Here is a 17,639-nt window from a genome sequence, read left to right on the forward strand (position 1 = left end):
ATTTTCATTCACCACACTACTGTAATCAAATTCCTAACTTCCAGCAAAAGGCCTACAAAGAAGGAGAAAAAATTGTTTACCTCAAAGGAACAAAATGAATTGGCAGCTTCTTAGACATTACATCTGCTAGATAAAACTTTAAAATATCCATCTTAGCACCCCAGGTGAGAGAGAAGAGAAAGATGAACAAAGAACTAAGGGAACTGATGACTATATGTGAGTGAAATGCACAAAATCAACCAAGAAATAGAAATTATAAAAAGAGACCAAACAGAAATAATTAAAGTGATTAATACACTAACAGGGTTCAACCGTAGATTTGAACACAAAGAAAGAATACATAGACTTGAAACTGTGGCTACTAAAAGGGTTGAATCCAAGGGACAGGAAATAGGAAGAAAGAAGCCAAGTTAACAGAGTCCAGCAAACTTGTGCAAAAACAATACTAAATCAAAATTTATAGGAATCCTAGGAGATGAGAGAGAGTGGAGACTTTTGAAGAAATAATGACCAATTTGATGGATGTTATAAATGTAAAAATCCAAGAATCTCAGTGAACTCCGGTAGGGATAGAACCAGAGAGATCTATGACGAGGCACATTATAACCAAAATTACAAATGCTAAGTACAGAGACAATCTTGACAGCATCAAGAGCATCTCTGATACAGAATTCTTAAAAAGATTACATGCCCATTTATCACCAGAAACATTGGGTGTCAAAAACAAGTTGGATAATGATTATATAGACTAGGAAAGAGAAGCTGTCTACATACAATGCTGTATGTGAAAATGGCCCTTGAAAGTGAGAAGGAATGGCAATTCTCCCAGATAACAAATCCTGAGATAGTTTGCTTCTGTTTAATAGGCCTGCTTTAAACGAAGTGTTGAAGTGAGTATTCAAGTGTTCAGGTTTAAAGGAACAGATACTGGACATTAATGCTAAGACATATGAAGCTGTGATGATGTCCAGTGATAAGGAATGAACACCAATGTTACTAAAAGATTTGTAATTACATTTTTGAAATTTTAGTCTCTACAGGACGTAAATGATGAATTCACTAGCATTTCGCAGGCTGAGGTAGGAAAATCACAAGCCTTGACTATGTTGTAGCAAGGTCTAGGCCAGCTTTGGCTATATAGCTAAAGGACTGTCTCATTGACACCCTCCACCACCAAAAAAATACATACAATTAGTTATAACCAATGTTACTGGTATACAGTGTTCAGAGACTGTTTCTAATGCCCGTGGTAAAAGGGGTGCTGAGATCATTGAAGATTATGTATTAGAACAAAGTATATTGTTATAAATTTGGAATGTTAAATTCAATATGCATGGTAACCAAAAAGAATGTATCTATGAACTAGCTGCAAATGAAATGAGCAGGAAATCATATCGTGCTAACAAATCTACTAAACAACAAATAAAGTAGGTGAAAGAAATGGGGGAAGAAAAAACTTCTAATCATAAAGAAAGCAAGTGGCATTGCTGTAGAAGTCCATCCTTTCTTATTAGTAATTACTTTAAGTGTAAATGGATTGAACCAATCAAAAGCTAGAGAGTGACAGAGCAGAGAGTCTAGAAATAAATCAGGATCTAATTATACCCTGTCTACAAAAGGTAATCTGAAAGCACAGACATCTTAATACAGATCAGAGTCAAGATCTAAGTTGAAAATGAAAGCATGAAAATGTATATTTCATACAAATGGTAGCCAAGGAAGATGTGAGGCAATGGCGTTGATCTAAAAGAAAACCAACTCTAAGTCAAAAACTCTAGCAAAAGGTGAAACACTAGACATTGATAAAAGAGCCACCAAGAAGATACAACAACCGTGGATATATTAAACCTCAGAGCAGCAAAACAGAGGAGGCAAAGTGCCACAAAATGGAAAGGAGAGGTAGCAATTATATCCATTTTCTGTGCCGAGTTCTGAGAGTAATTTGTCCAGGTAGACCATTCACTGAAAAGGTGAATCTTCTCCTATCTGTGACCAAAAGAAACTGAAATAGGGGGAGGTGGCCGCCAAAACCTACAGCTGAAAGTCTAACATGATAGAGTGAAGCACAGTGATGGGACATAAGAATGGTTGAAGCCTTTCCTGAGGGCACACTCCTCATGGCCCCAGCATTCCATATAAAGTTTGGTTTTGTGTTTTCTTTGTCATGTCCTGGGCTACTGCAGATTTTCTTTTTGTTCCCATGGGCCTAGAGATTTGAGATTTCTTACTGCAGGATTTAGGGAAACTTTTGTGAGCCAGATACAAAGCCAAATGTAAGCTTAAATACACATAGGGGAAAAAAACTGTTCATGAAGAAAATCACATGTTTCCACTAATGGTGAATGTGTTTTCAGTGCTTTGCAAGATAAATAAAATTATCAATCTCCCTTTTTATAATGGAGTGGAACACAAACTGAGTATTTTGTAAAGACCAACCAACATACTGACAAACTTTTATCTAGGTTGACAAGGAAAAAAGACAAAAGATTCAAATAACTGAAATCAGATTTTTTTAAACATGGGACTTCCCTAACAATTATTTACAAACAAACAAGAGGGACACAATAAAGTTTATGTGATATAAAATTATACAAATTGGATGAGACAAACACATATTTTAGAAACACAAAACCTACCAAAATGGAATTGTGCATAAAACAGAAAATATGAACTTCTCAAAGTTAAAGTTCCACACTGAACGGCTTCAGTGGTCCCTTCTACCGAACACTGAAAAACTAAAATTAATACTAGTTAACTAAAGTATTTTCAAAATTCTGATGAGAAGGAGGGCTCTTGCTCACTTCTCCTTTGTCCTGTGAGGCCAGCAGTCAATTGTATCAAAGCCAGTGCCAAGAGCTACAGGAGGAGGCTGCAGATAGCATCCCTTATGAATACTTATGCAAAAACCAACAAAGTATCAACAAACCAAAACCACCAGTATAAACCTTAATCAAGTGGCAAAATATTGCAAAATAATTTCACATGAAAAATCAGTGTAATGGACTGCACAAATAAAATGAAGAAAATAACACATGATCATTTCAATTCAAGTAGGCCAAATAAGACAAAATGTAACATATTTTTATGGAAAGACTTGCAGTGCACAAGGAGTAAACTTGATTAGGTGATTTATTTGTGTATGAAATGCATAAGATCATAACAGTGAAAGACTAAAAACTTCTCCCTAATCAAGAATAAGATACTCAGTTGTTACTGCTATTAAAGCAGGAAATAATGACATAAACTTACTTTTCACAGACAGCATGACCATGTGTAAAAGCCAAGGGATTTTATAAATACTCCAGTCTATTGTAGCTAAAAATGAATTTAGAAAAATTGTGGAAGACGAAATGCACAGGTAGAAGCCAGCAGTATTTCTGTGTCACCAGGAATGGTCTTAAAAGGGAGGTAAGAAAGCAGATTGCTTAACAAGATAAGAATTTAGTTTTTCTTTGTTAATGAGGTTTAAAAAATATGTTTAACTGAGTATAAATTGTGTGTGTGATGAGGGTGGGTACTGGCACATGAATTCAGTTACTTGCAAAGCTCAGAGACTTTTGGATCCCTTGGAACTGGAGTTATAAATGGTTGTGGACTGTCGGATGTGGGTGTTGAGAACTGAACTCTGATCCTCTGTAAAAGTAGTATGCACTCTTAACTGGTGAGCCATCTCTCTGCTCCAAAGCTACTTCCCAGGCTGCTCTCAACTCTTGTGTTATCCCCCTACCTCTGCCTCTCCTTCATATCCTACAGGTGTGATCCAGCCCAATCTTCATGTCTGCTTTTTTAACATGTTCTCTCTAGGTGGCCCAGAATAATGACAAACTTTCAATCTTCCTGCCTCAGGTTCCTGATTGCTGGGGTTATAGACATGTTGTCACTATACAATGACATTTTAGTCATAGAATGAAATACATGGACACTAAAATCTATGAAATGTTGTGAAAGAATTTGAAGAAGATGTAACTGCAAAGAACATGTTGTGTCTTGGATAGAAATATGTATTTTTAAGGTGGCAGTACTACCCCAGCTATCTCCACATTCACCATAAGCCCTATCAAAATGCAATAGCATTATATTTGTAGAAATGGAAACTCCTATTCTAATCCCCTATGGAATCTCACGTGATTACAAATGTCTGAAATTACCTTTCAAAAGAAGGATGGAGGCCTCACAGTTGGTAATTTTAAAATTTACTACAAAACTATGTTAGTCAGAACAAACCACTTGTCGTAAGGGTAGACATACTGTCCAGTGAAATAGAATGGATAACCAGAAGTAAATCTTGAAATATATTGAACTGTTTCAAACTAATTTTTTATTATGTTATGGCAGCGCATTTTTCCTGCATGTTTCTCTATACCCCATTTTTGTGCAGTGTCTAAGGAGGCCAAGAGAGGATGTTGGATACTCCGGAATTGGAGTTACAGACAGCTGTGAGCCACCATGTGGGTGCTGGGATTTGAACACTAGCTCTACTGCAAGAACTAGTGCTCTTAACTGCCAAGCCATTTCTCCAACTCCATGAAATGAATTTAGACAAGGATCCTAACAGTATCCATGGGATAGTAGGAAGTTGTCTTAATGAATGATGCTGGGAAATACTGGAAAACATATGTGAAGGAGTGACTCTGATACTATAGAAATCAACTCAATGAATCCAAACCTTAAGGGTTAAAATTATACAACTCTTAGAAGAAAATAGGCATGGCTGCATAACATTGGACATGGCATCGAATTTCAGTTATGACACTAAAAGTACAAGCAGGAGGGAGAAATGAACCAGAGAAGTTGGGTAACTGCAGTGTTCAAGGAACTTCTGTGCATCCGAGGACACAGTAAACACAGGCAAGCAGCCCCTAAGCACCATAGTTAGCGCAGCAGAGTGGGGGCAGTGTGCCTTTAGAGAGACTCATCCCTAAGCATCCTAATCGGATCAAGATAGCAGGAGAGATGAAAACTGCTTTTCAGATTCTTTCAATCTTTTCTGCCCTTTCGCTATGGGGGCTGAGCCTTGGATATTTTCCTTAAGAATTCCTTGGTCTTGGTTCCTGTGTAACTACTTTCCTGGCGGGGAGTTGAGAATGCTATGCTCTTCATTTTGTCTTTCAGCACAATGCTGGTTTGGTCCTTTGTGTAGGTCTGCCCTCAGATTCTTTACAAATAGATAGGAGAGAAATTAGCCTGTCTCCTCTGCCGGAAGTGACTGGGTGCATAAAGGCACTGTCTCTGTTGCTTTAATGCAGAAACAGACACCTCTGTTTTAGGAAAAATTATCCACTAAGGAGAAGTTACCAACTGCTACGTCACTGCAGTGTAACAAGCAACTGGAAAACCTTAATGCCCATGTTGAGTATGCATTGCTCATTTTTCTGGAGGGTTAACAAGTATATCTACTGGCCTTGGCTAGCTCCCCCACAGGCTGAGATAAGTGATCAGAGCTAGCCTACTGAGGTGGTCTCTGAGAAGATAATGCACCTCAAGCCTGTCCTCATGTCAATTCTCCCGGACCAGTAGACTCACCTGGCATAGCATTCTCATGTTAGAGGAAGGGACAAGAGACCAGTTCCTCTTGTGACTAGCAAGCTGTCCCGTCTACTACCCACCAGACAAAGCAAGTTGCAGGGTTGATCTACAGTTAAGAGAGACAAATAATGCCTCTGTAGTGAGGCTTATCCAGGGGGTGGGGGCAGGGCAGGCAGTTTGCCCTGGTGATTTTCCATCAACATCCTCAAGGAACCTCCATAGCAAAAGGCTTTAGACATTCCTGTAAATGTATTTCCCTACATAGTCTATAAAATACAAAAGGTTGGATAACTGAATCACTGGTTTATGCCCTGTGGCCTCTACATTTCTCTGTAAGCACTTGCTTAAGAATGTGTAGGTGCTCAGCCTAAGCCCGTGAGCCCCAAGACCTCGAAAAATTACAATTGCTTCTGTTACCCAAAGCACCTGGCTTCCAGACAGTCTGGAATGTAAATGAGTGAGAGATGACATGGGCAGCTGAAAGGGACTGGGAGTAGTGGTTACCTGGAGATGAACAACGGGCATGTAGTGCTGCCTTGACCACAGATAGAGAAGCTTGTCAGAGTTCTAGAACATTCGTGCTGATCCGTCCCTGGTTCTGTCACTGTAACAAGGTTGAAATCAGAACAGAAGGCATGCTTCACTGTGGTCTTCATTGAGGTGAAGCTGTCAAGCTCATGGCAGGCAGTAGACTGGAATCTGTAGGGTTTCACTCTGCAACAAAAAGAGGCTCACCTGAGACTCTTGAACAGTGAATCATCCTTGAAAACCAAACCCATGGCAACTATAAAAGGGTCCAGGGCTCTTCCTGAGAATGCTGGTGTCCCCTGCTGACTCATACCCAACACCTTGAAAGCAAGAAGGGCCAAGATACTTTTCTCTGCCAATAATTCCAATCTAGATTGCTTCCTTAATCTCCAAAGTCATTTATTCTGTGATTTTTTTTGTGGGTTGCTTGCTGTGGGGCAGGGGGTGATGTTTTGGTACCAAAAGATGGCTGTGGGCAGGACAGGCTAAGCTCTAACTTAATAGACTCAAACCAAAGTAGACAAGGTGCCAGCCAGCCAGTCAAGTGGGTGTGCCCTTTTGTAAATGGTGCTTAATGTAATAAATGCATTGACATAGGGGACAGTGAGGAGAGACAACAGGACCAGAGTTTATTTATTCTGGCTGTATTTGAGAAGGCTGGCAAGATCAGCAACTAGTCAGCCAAGGACATCACAATTCATACTCACATCTGTCTTCTTCAAGATTTGAGGGTAATCTAAGAAACTGATACAAAGGTAAGGAGGCATCAAAGATTTGCTAGAGTGCATAGTACAGGCTGCCTGGATCCCAGATCTCTCTGCCCACTAGGAAAATGGGGATATGCTGAGCAACTTGCTCTTCCAAACCCTGTTTGCTCATCTGGAAATGGAAAGGATAATAATAAAAATAAAAATAAAAATAATAATAGACCTTAATAAACAGTTGGTGAAATGGTAAATGTTTAAGTGCATGCACAGACCTAAACGGAACTATAGCTGGCTGATGTCCTAGTACAAAAACAATCAAAAGAACATTAACAAGGAAGAAAGAAGAAGGAAAGTTAATGAAGAAAGGAAGAGAAAAACAAAGGAAAAGAAGAAATAGATTATAAATATATATTACTTTAATATTATGTATCTTTAATGTCATGTGTGTATGTCACTATACACAGATAGATAAAATAAGAAAAGAGAGGGATGGAGGAAAAGAGGGGAAGAAGAAAAGAAAGACAGAAATCTACCTATCAGGACATGGGTGGGAAGATTGGGGATTATAGGGCCAGATGCCACAAGGATGTCTCAAACTGGGCAAGCTCCTCCATTCACAAGGCTTGAGTTCTCAACTCTGCACTCTGAAACTCCCTGCCCTTCTCATTTCTGCTAGGGCTCAAAGGTGCAAGTTTCCCAGCAGTCACTCTGGTTACTTGCCAAGCCTGTGAGAGTTGAGCTAGAGACTCTGGCATGCTGCACAGCCTTGCCCTCTCTCTTCTTGTCCTGATGTCATCCCTTGCCCCTACTTTTCTTTCCTTGGTCCCTCACTTGTCTGCTTTCCTGTTGCAACATGCAGGCTCTTGGGTCTCATTCTCTACACTCATGGAGTTTTCTCAGTATTTCTTCCAAAGAAAGAAAAATTGTGAACACACATTTTGCATTATTTCTAAGTTAATAGATACAAATGTTGTATCAGGTGTGGGTTCATGCGACAGTGGAAAGAAGACACAGAGACAATCTAAGGATGAGTTTTAGCCTTTTCCAGCTGCAGGGGATCAGCCTCTGGCGGACTGACTCACTGTCATTTAGCAAAGGGCTTTTTTATTGTTATACAGTTTATATCTTTAGCAAATCAGTTTCCATATAACAAAACCTCTTTTCCAAGCTCTCCAAAGAAACAATACAAAATGTGAATTCTCAATTAAGGGACATCTTGTTTTGCTGGGTCCTCCTGAAACCAAGTTTGTGTATTCTTTGAACCCCTAGGAAACTCTTAGATAGGATTTACATACTTTAGACAGAAGGCACTGGACCCAAAAAGTAGCAGTCACAAAAGGCAGATCAAAGCTAGGTGCTAACACTCCGGAATCAAACCAGCTGCAGCCCTGCAGGAGCTCTCCCTACATAAAAAGATCATTATTACACCAACATGGGAGGGTCGGAATAAGTCCTAGATGGCAGAAAGAGTTGTTGGAGAGAAAAACTTACTTCCTCACTTATATGGTTTTCCTATCCAGTTTCGAAACACCATTGTCATTCACACTCTATGAAGTGTCCTAATGAGTGGGAGACTGCTAAGCACAATGTCCCTAGCAATGTATGCACATGTGCATATGTGTGCATGTGCTTTCAGGTTGTTTGGGGGAGATGAATAAGACAACAAGTAGTAAAAGCTAATACTCTCCATTGTAGACTCTGTTCTAGTGAATAGGATGGAACTTGGGCTAAATAATTCTATGATTCAGAAAAATGTATTTCGTTTCCAGATTGTAGATGGAGTTCACTCTTTCACTTCCATTCTGTCATGTGTGCATACTTCTAAATATTGCTCCACACACCATTAACACAAATATATTTTAAATGTCAATTTAAAACAGTTAAAGGAAGTGAAATTTAGCATAGCATTGCTTTCTTGATAAAGCTGTCCTGTAGCATATTCAAGTAGTGCATTCAGTGAGTTCCTTACTCATTCAAAATTCTCAGTGTGTCTTGAGGAAAACTTTGGTCAGGTGGACTTTGGGAAGGGGGCTTATGTGGATGTGACTTATGTCTGTCTGAAACAGTTTCCCTCCTCTGTTCTTCAACACACCTCTAATGTCATTCCTCACTCTGTGTTTCAGGATCACCACCACAGCAGCATGCATGATGGACCTCAGAAGATACCCATTGGATGAGCAAAACTGCACCCTGGAAATTGAAAGCTGTGCGTATCAGAATACGCCTTCCTTTTTTTGCCCTTCACTTTTTAAATCTTTTGTTGTTGTTATAAGTTAGCATCTATACTAAATTATCCATAATGCTCTGATACTTTTATCTATATTAAAATTAGGCTTGGGGGGAGTGCCTCAATGGTAGAATTCTTGCCTGCTATACACAAGGCCCTGTGTATCATTCCCAACACACAAAACAAAACAGAGTATTAAAGAATTAACTCTTACCAATTTTACTATCAACACAAAGAGAGAAAGAAGGAGACACAAAACAAAAGAGAAGCAGAAAGATTGAAAGACAGGAGTGTGTGTGTGTGTGTGTGTGTGTGTGTGTGTGTGTGTAACTCAGTATAAAAGAGTACTTCATTCTAATCTGATTAAAGAGTCTGTTTTCTGTGCTGTATATAGGAGAAAACAAATGTTCCCCATCTCAATCCATTCAGTGAGAAGAGAGCAAACACTGAGATGCAATTTTCCTGCAATCTGCTTCATCATGCTTGAGTGGCTGGACTGCTGGGACCCTGGGCAGTCAGAGTAAAACTCATTTCCCATCAGAATCACAGCCTTACAAGCTGGCCATTTCTGCATCTTGGCAATTTTCTTCAATTTGAGGAGTGTTCAGATGCCTTATTGATAATTCAGTGCTGTGTGCCTCTATGGGAGAGTTGAAGCTGTGTTGCTAACATCTAACAAGATGTGCCTCCTGCCACCAGAATGGTACCACCTATTGATCCTGACCTGTCACACAGTTTTATTACCAGTCTCAACAAGTATTTGTTCTGAGTCTCTCACAGACTGGTTTATTATTAGTCTCAACTGGTGTTCTACTGAGGTTTCAACGCTTGAGTGAAGTGGCCTTTTTGGTATCATTGGAAGTATTTGTGGTGGAGGAGGGTATATGATACATCGCCACATTGAGGGAGTTCACAGTGGGCGGCTACAGCTGGCCATACTGTCCCCTTCACTTCTATACTGTGCCAGGGTCCATGCTTCCTGATAGCTGTGATTTCAGGGATTAGGAATATAATATCCCATCCAATGATGCAGGATTGAAGCCTCTGGGGACATTGGCCAGAAGAGCTTAAAAGGCTCTGAGGAAAGATGGTGATCCCCATAGTTTCTAGGATTATCTTAGGAAATCAAATAGCTTCTATGTGGCTAGATGCAATAGTCTCTGCTGAGATTATACAAATTTTAAGGAAGTGAAGATGAGTTTATTTAGGAAGCAACTTCAGCCCCAATTTCCTGGACACATACTGTGACCTCTGGGTGTATGCCCTGACCTCAGTGGGTGATGAGCAAAAGAGATCCTCTGGGTAAGGGAGAGCTTGTCCTGTGAAAGCACATGGTGACAAGAAGGGCATCCCTTTCTGCCAGCCTCTCTGTCTTGGGAGTGGAATGGAAAAATGGGGACTTTGTTTTCCAGCTGAGTACAAAATCATTGATCCGTTAATTAATCCCCACATACTTTGCAGGCTTCGACTGGATGCCAGCACTGTCGTTTAGCTTTGATTTTGTTTTCTGGTTCTGGGCTTAAACCCAGGGTCTTACACATGTGAGACAAGCACTCTCCTGTAAAGCTGCACCCCAGCCCTGTGCAGGCACTGTTGTAAGCACAGGTACATGTAGAACACACAGGCAAAATGCTTTCCTCCCTGGTCACATGATCCAGAGAGATGGGAAACAGACAAACAGAGCAGTCGGTGTTTTGAAGAACAAAGGATTGGGGGAGGTTTTGGGTTTACTCAGGATGTGGGATCTTATGGACAGCTTCTGCAGAAAGTGTTCAGTAAGTCACAATGTGACATGGAGAAGAATGAACTATTTGAACACCTATAAAAACCTTCTGCAAAAAGCACAGCTGCCCTGGGCACAGGAGCTGCTCTGAGCAGTAAAAGGCCAGTATATGGACTGGTAATGGGAGAGGGAAGAGCATCATACTGAGATGGGTCTTGTAAGTTCCTGGGGTCCTTTTGAGAAGTTTAGACTTGTTTTGCCCATTGCATAGAAAACAACTGAGAGCTTTAGGTATAGGAGTGGTGTAATTGGCTGAGTATTTTACTAGAGAAGGCATTGTCAGGTCTGAAAGCCAGAAGGAAGGTACTACACAGCAGCTCCCACACCGTGGTCTACACAGAGGGATAGCAGAGTGCTCTAGGATTGTGATCACCACTGAAGGGGCAGTCAGTGCTGAGGTATTGGGCTATGAAAGTATCAGATAGATTTGCTTTATGTATGTTCAAATCCAAAATTCTATTACATGGCAGTGATATTTTTCATCAGATTTGAATTTTGGTGGTCTGTGATTCCAGTTCTTAGCAGATGGTGTAGTACGTCTAATCATGGTTCATGAGACCTGACTCAAGGGGGAAACAGGAAGGAAGGGAAGATAGGAAATAAGGGAGGGAGAGAGGGAGGGAGGGAGGAGGGAGGGAAGAGAAGGAAGGTTGAAAAGAGAGAAAGAGGAGGATGGAGGGGAAAATAGTAGAAGGAAAGGGGAGGAAGGAGATGAAGAAAGAGAGGGAGAAATAAAAGAGACAAAAATAACAAATACAAAGTGAGAGAAACGGAAATAAGAAACATACAATCTGATGTGATCTGAGAGACTCCTGGAGGGTTAAATAAGACTATACTTTGTTTCCCGTTGACTCACTCATTCTCAAGGAGCACTGGCTGCATTTCAGGGGATGTGAGAACTGTCCCAGGAGCAAGGTGCGTGATACAACCCTTATTGTCATCAGTCTCTTTGTGATGAGGGTACCTGCGCCAGGGTAACTCAGCCAGGAGTCTCCCAGCAAGAGCATTTCTGAAGTGGGTAGGCACCTTAAAGAGCTCTTGTCACTGGACGCCGATTGGAAAGTTGCCCTTTAGTCTCTACAGCCATCCCTGAATGCTCCATACCTACGTTCCCCCACCATCTTATTCCTCACTGTGAAGATGTGTTCAAATCCTCAGCTGGGTTTTCTCCAGTTGTCTGTAATCTCATGCTTTGCACTCAGAACTCTGTTTCCAAGCTAGAATCGCCCATGACCCCAGTTCTTTGCCTTTCAGGACCATCCTGGTACAAATCAGACTGTGGAGGTGGCACACGAAGACCTGAAAGCTAATTTCTCATTTCTCACAGATGTGTACATTAGCTATTTTTTAAATGCAATAGAGCCATTATTTCTTTTTAACAAAGATAATTTCTTGGGCTACTCGTGGTTATTTAATCTAACAGTGTCTCCTACCCACCATGTCCCTGCTTCTCTCTCCTGGTAGATGGCTACACCACGGATGACATTGAATTTTACTGGCGCGGCGGGGACAAGGCTGTCACTGGTGTGGAAAGGATTGAGCTCCCACAGTTCTCCATTGTGGAGCACCGTCTGGTCTCCAGGAATGTTGTCTTCGCCACAGGTGACTCCTGTGTCTATTCTCTGTCCCTCTAGGATGCTGGTGCACCGACGGTGTGGTCTCTTAGTGAAGTGTATGCCGGCTGACTTGCATGTATTGTCAGCAATTGGCCATCACATGAATTCCTTTAGCATGTATAGAAAAAGTATTGGTACATGTGAAGGACCACCTGAGAATGAGACACTCCCCAGGGTATGCTCTGGAAGATATGACAGTGGATGAGTAAATAGCTGGTTCATGTTTGATGTCCTAAGTAAAGTCAGAAAAGAGACTGCTGATGGCCTTGAAGATTAGGAAAAGGACAAGGGTGATAGGAGATGTTCTCCCAGGAGCTGGTCACCTTCTCATCTGGGACAACAGAGGTCCATACCGCCAACCCTGCCCTTTACACATGGTCTTCTCCAAGCACTGTCTGGTTCAGGTTACCATGGCCTGAAAAGATTCACTGCCATTTTTCTCCAGCTATCCATAGCCAGAGATGTCTTCTGCTCTTCAGTCTGTGCTTGCTGGGGTTTGATTAAGTTACTGTCACGTGTATTTTATGGCTTTGGTGGTATCTCAGTCATTTCTTGTTCTTGGTGTGTGCTATGCATGATAATTGAGATGATAAATGATAGTATTTTGCAAACTATAAAGAATAGTCATGTCTACAAACAGTGCTGAAAACGCTAAGGAAAAGCAGAACTGTCCATACATTTGAACCAAAGCCAACGGCTATGCAGCAGGCTCAGGTTGTGATGACCTTAAAGAAACTGGCCCTTTGCTGTCTGCCTGGTGCCTGTGGGTGACTGCTGTCCCCTCTGTTTACTGGGTCTGCTTCATCTCACCTTCATGCCTCTTTGTTCTAGGAGGCCCTCTGCCCTCTTCCTTCCGCCACAGCTATCCTGGCTGGGTTAGGTGGTTGCTGTACAATGCCTCAATCTACTTCCATCTCCACTCACAGCTTATTCTTCCCTTGACAACAAGAATATGTGTCCCCAGGAGGGACTGATCCTATTCACAGCATACCCAGCTCTTTCCAAGCTTGCTTCCTGCCTGAGATGGGAGCATTAGTAATTCAGTACCTGCACAATGGTTCAAGGTTTTGACCTGTGTCTCCCTTCTCCAGCCTGGTTTCTATGAGTCAATGTGTTAGCAGAGAAAGAAACTTGAATTCTTAATACAATACAGGTCCCTCTGTATGCAATGTTGCTTAGCTGAGGTCTGCACATCTTGGGAGATACATGGAAGTGCTTTGGGTGGAGAGTGAGAAAGATCAGGATTTCTGGCTTAGCATTAAGGAACTGTGTGCACAATCAAGAAAAGTGCTATGATGCATTGAAGAAAGTTACTCATTTATTATGTATAAAATTGTACCCCAAGACTTATGTGCAAAAGGTCTGCACAGAGTACACTGGTACATTGAAAGTATTCCCACAGCAGAGAGATTCTCCTGGTGGCTGCCTTTGTCTACAAAGTTTCCTTTGTGACCAGACCATGCTTATATAAGAATCTCATACAGTTCTGTCTCAGAAGCCCAGGGAAAGGTGTGGACTAAGCAGCCCTTAGCCTGGCTCTGGACTGGCATTGTTCTTTGAAACACCTGTTTTGATTTGTTCAGAAAAGGAAGTCAGACTAAGTATACACTTTACAGTCTTCAAGCTATGTATTGACTTGCAAGGCCATTGCAATGCAGTACTATCTTCCTTCCAGACTGATTTGAATTCTACATTCATGAAGTACTGCATGGGGCTTGATATCAATTCTAAAACCTTTCACTCCTAAATACCTTGTCCTTTAAAATTTTACTGACTGAGCCACACATGAAGAAATAGCATAACCTCCATCATCTTAAAGATATTTTAAAAGCCAAACGCAATCCTTAATTTTTCCCTGTCCACTAGAAAAATGTTATGAATTAATACAATTCCAATTAGTAATCTGGTTTGAAAGGACTTTATCACCTAGAAACAAACCGTCTAACAAGGATTAGAAAAGAGCAAGGTCTCTGTTCACTTGAGAGGTAGCTTGAGTCATGCATAGCTGTTGAATTGAGAGTATACACTGGTTGGCAGTATATAGTAAAATGAATCATTTCTGCAGAAGAGATAATTAAATAAATATTTTATACAGAAGAGGTAACACAAAACTCAGAGACATTCTATACTCAAGGATTGAAATATGGTATGTCAAAGAAAAAAATTCTCATAAAGCCTCCCTGTCCCTGAATGGGACCTGAGGATTGTACTGCTTGTAATGAGGCAGCTGTGCTCTAGAGTTATGGAAGGACAGCTGGATTCATTAGCGCCACCACAACAAACAAACAAGCAAACAAAACACTTTAGTTCCAAGCAGGGATCCCAGTGTTCTGAAAGGTGTTTTGATACATCTAGAAAAGAAAGTCAGGCTACACAGTGCTAACAACCCACCACAGTAACATTTTTGTGTCAATTTTATGCCAGTAATGTCCTCTAGGAGCCCATACTTTAGAAATGCATTAGCTTATGATAAAGTAGAAGAAAATTGGAAGCCAGTGATATTGATTGATAGTGTAGCATCAAGTATGTTCAAGGGCCTCATGTTCAACTGCTAGCACTGCAAAATAAACGAACAAATAAATTAGAAAATTGAAGGGGTGTTGACACAGGCAAACTGATGTAGGAGTGCCAGAGAATAGCTAGAGTGATGCTCAAGACTCTCCATGCATACCAATTGGTGGAAGTATTAAGGCAACTCCATGTAGTTAAAAGGGAAGTTTATTTTGTGGGATAACTTACAAGTAAAGGGATAGGTTACAGGGTCCGGGAAAGATGTGGCACAGTCCAGTGGTGTTCTCTGGAGAACTCTGCTTGGTCTACTTCCAGTGTCCAGGATCCAGGAACCAAGAGAGCTGGCACATCTGGATCTCAGGTCTTAAGGGCTCCTCTCTCAGACCTGCCTCATAGGCATGACAGTTACTGGAAGCCTCAATGGGGGTAGTACTTCCAGGTCAAAGTTTTGACACTTGTCCATCAGTACTTTTTCTGAACTCTAAGTGGTCAGTTGCCAAGTGTTTATGTTATATGAGTTCTTACAAAACAGATAATTCATCTTACAAAAAGAGCTGTACAAAATATGAAATTGGGAGAATCAGTATTTATTGGACCATTTTGTGCCATCTGTATTCAACGCCTTTGTAGTCAATTTTGTACCAAAGGCCACGTGTTCGAGATGAGCTGGGCTACTATGCAGGCCTTTAGGAACTGATACTGGGGTTGGAGGTCCCCACATTCTAACCCAGGACCCTGGAATGTCTTAATACAACACTTAGAAGTCATGTAAAAAAAGAAAGAATTCAACAACCTACCACTGAGCCCTCCTATGCTCAGCTGCTGTGTTAGCCAGAAGCTGCCAGATTCCTTAAGCCTTGACCAACTCTGAAACTCTTTCCCTGGCTTCAATCTCTGACTCATGATGAGCACTCAGTTTAGCACTCTAAACTTTTTTCTTAGTTACTGAATTTAATTCTCTGGCCTCCTAACATTCATTCTTTACTGCCCTCCACGCTTTTGCTCAGAAGCTAGCCTCCATTTGATCTACTGTCCTTTTTCTGTCCTATGCTAATGCAGTTAATTCACACTCTGCAGTGAGCAGTCCTCCTGCCAGTGCCTCCGCTCATCCTCCTTGAGCTTCTCCTCCTTTTTCTTTTTCTTTTCTTTTCTTGTTTTCTTTCTTTTTTCTTTTTTGGAAAGCTTTGAGTCACATCTGGTATCATTTCTTGTCATCCGCCAAGTGTTAATCTACACTTTATCAGATGTTCTAGAAAAGTCTTTTGAGTAAATGTGTTTGTTTTTAACCATATACTTGGGATTTTAACAATTTAACCAAACTCTAAACATGAGTTCTCCCTGCAAAGTCCACCAGGAAGAAGAAAAGAAAAAGTGGATTATGCTCATTAAGCACTTGGGTAAGCAACTGATTCTTGAGGAAACCCTAGTCAGTTAGCCATGCTCCTTCCTCATTCTGAATTCTAATTTTTATGAAAGTGCTTATGAGTTTAAATGATTCCTCAGCACTTACAAGCAGCAATGTGAATTCAGCTCTGGAAACCTGCATTGGTGTTCTTTCTAAGAAAGTACCAAATTATGGGAAGGAGAACTAGGCCCCTAAGGATAGTGGGAAACAAGGTAAGAGAGGAGTGGATTATCTAACATCTGCATCTGGTCCCTAGCTAGGCTGCAGACTGCCTCCAGCAGCTACTGAAAAAAATGAGCATACTCATGTGGCCAATAGACATCAGTCTACCTTTGTGAGCCTCGGGAACTTTTATAACGGAATTCCAGGAAATATGTACAATCCAACCATGTCTATAGTTTGTGGTTCTTTTGGTCAAGACCTGAACTGGTATTGGGGCTTCTAAACAAACTTTGAGAGTATTGTAAGTATTTCATTTCTTGAATTTAACTTTTAAACACTCACACTTAATAAGTGAATCTGAGCACTCCCCTCAGAAAAATATTTAATAAGACAAATATTATAACTTCATGGCAAACTCAGATAAGAACGTGGATCACGGCAGGAGTAGCAATAAAAGAACAATTTCCATTATTTTACCTAGTTTCTGTTTAGTTAAATATAGTAAAGCTTAAGTGTTATTGAAATATTTTGGATATACCAACAATATTTAATGAATATTTAATTTTTCAAATGTCAAACCAAATTAGTCCCAGTTCATCAAAAAAAAAAAAAAAGTAGCAATAATGTGGAAAGAGTATAGCCAAGTGTAGAGCAGTTGTTTGGTTACACAGACTCCCTGGGCTCCATTCCCAATGATAGGGAAAAGAAAAGAAAAGAAAAGGTGCATGGAGGGATGAGAATTTTTAGTGGATTGTCAACCTTTAGTTGGTAGATATTCAAAGGGGCCCAAGTTGAGTGGCTGAGCCAACACCATGAGGAAAGATTTGATATAGAAACTTCCATAAAGAGATGCATGTAATTTTAATATTCATAATGTTTCTGTTTGAACACATACACAGAAATATGTTTTGAACACAGGTGTGGGTCTAAGCAACTCTGCAAGAAGTGAATCCTGAACTAACTGTCCCCACGGCCTCCTTTGAATAGAAATCCTCTATCCTTGAGAACAGCCACTGTCTTATGACGTTGTAGCCACGGTCACCTGGTTCTGAGCATTGTTTAAGGGTGTAATAGAGTCTGAACTGTTTAGCAACTGTTCTCCACCTCAGCCTCACATTGGGAATTTGATTCATCTTCACACTATACTTCACTCATATTTTTACTATGCTCTTCT

General features: G+C 40.7%; 1 protein-coding gene across 2 annotated transcripts in view; it reads left to right on the forward strand.

The window, feature by feature from the left end:
- Window positions 1–17,639, forward strand: part of Gabrb3 (gamma-aminobutyric acid type A receptor subunit beta3) — a 240,549-nt gene that overhangs the window by 192,640 nt on the left and 30,270 nt on the right. For both annotated transcript variants that reach the window (XM_028894676.2, XM_028894675.2), the window contains exons 5-6: window positions 8,885–8,967; window positions 12,236–12,373. In XM_028894676.2, coding sequence (XP_028750509.1) covers window positions 8,885–8,967; window positions 12,236–12,373 — 221 coding nt within the window. The remainder of the gene's footprint in view (window positions 1–8,884; window positions 8,968–12,235; window positions 12,374–17,639) is intronic.

This window comes from Peromyscus leucopus, chromosome 1 (assembly GCF_004664715.2).
Source record: "Peromyscus leucopus breed LL Stock chromosome 1, UCI_PerLeu_2.1, whole genome shotgun sequence".
NCBI classification, from domain to species: Eukaryota; Metazoa; Chordata; class Mammalia; order Rodentia; family Cricetidae; genus Peromyscus; species Peromyscus leucopus.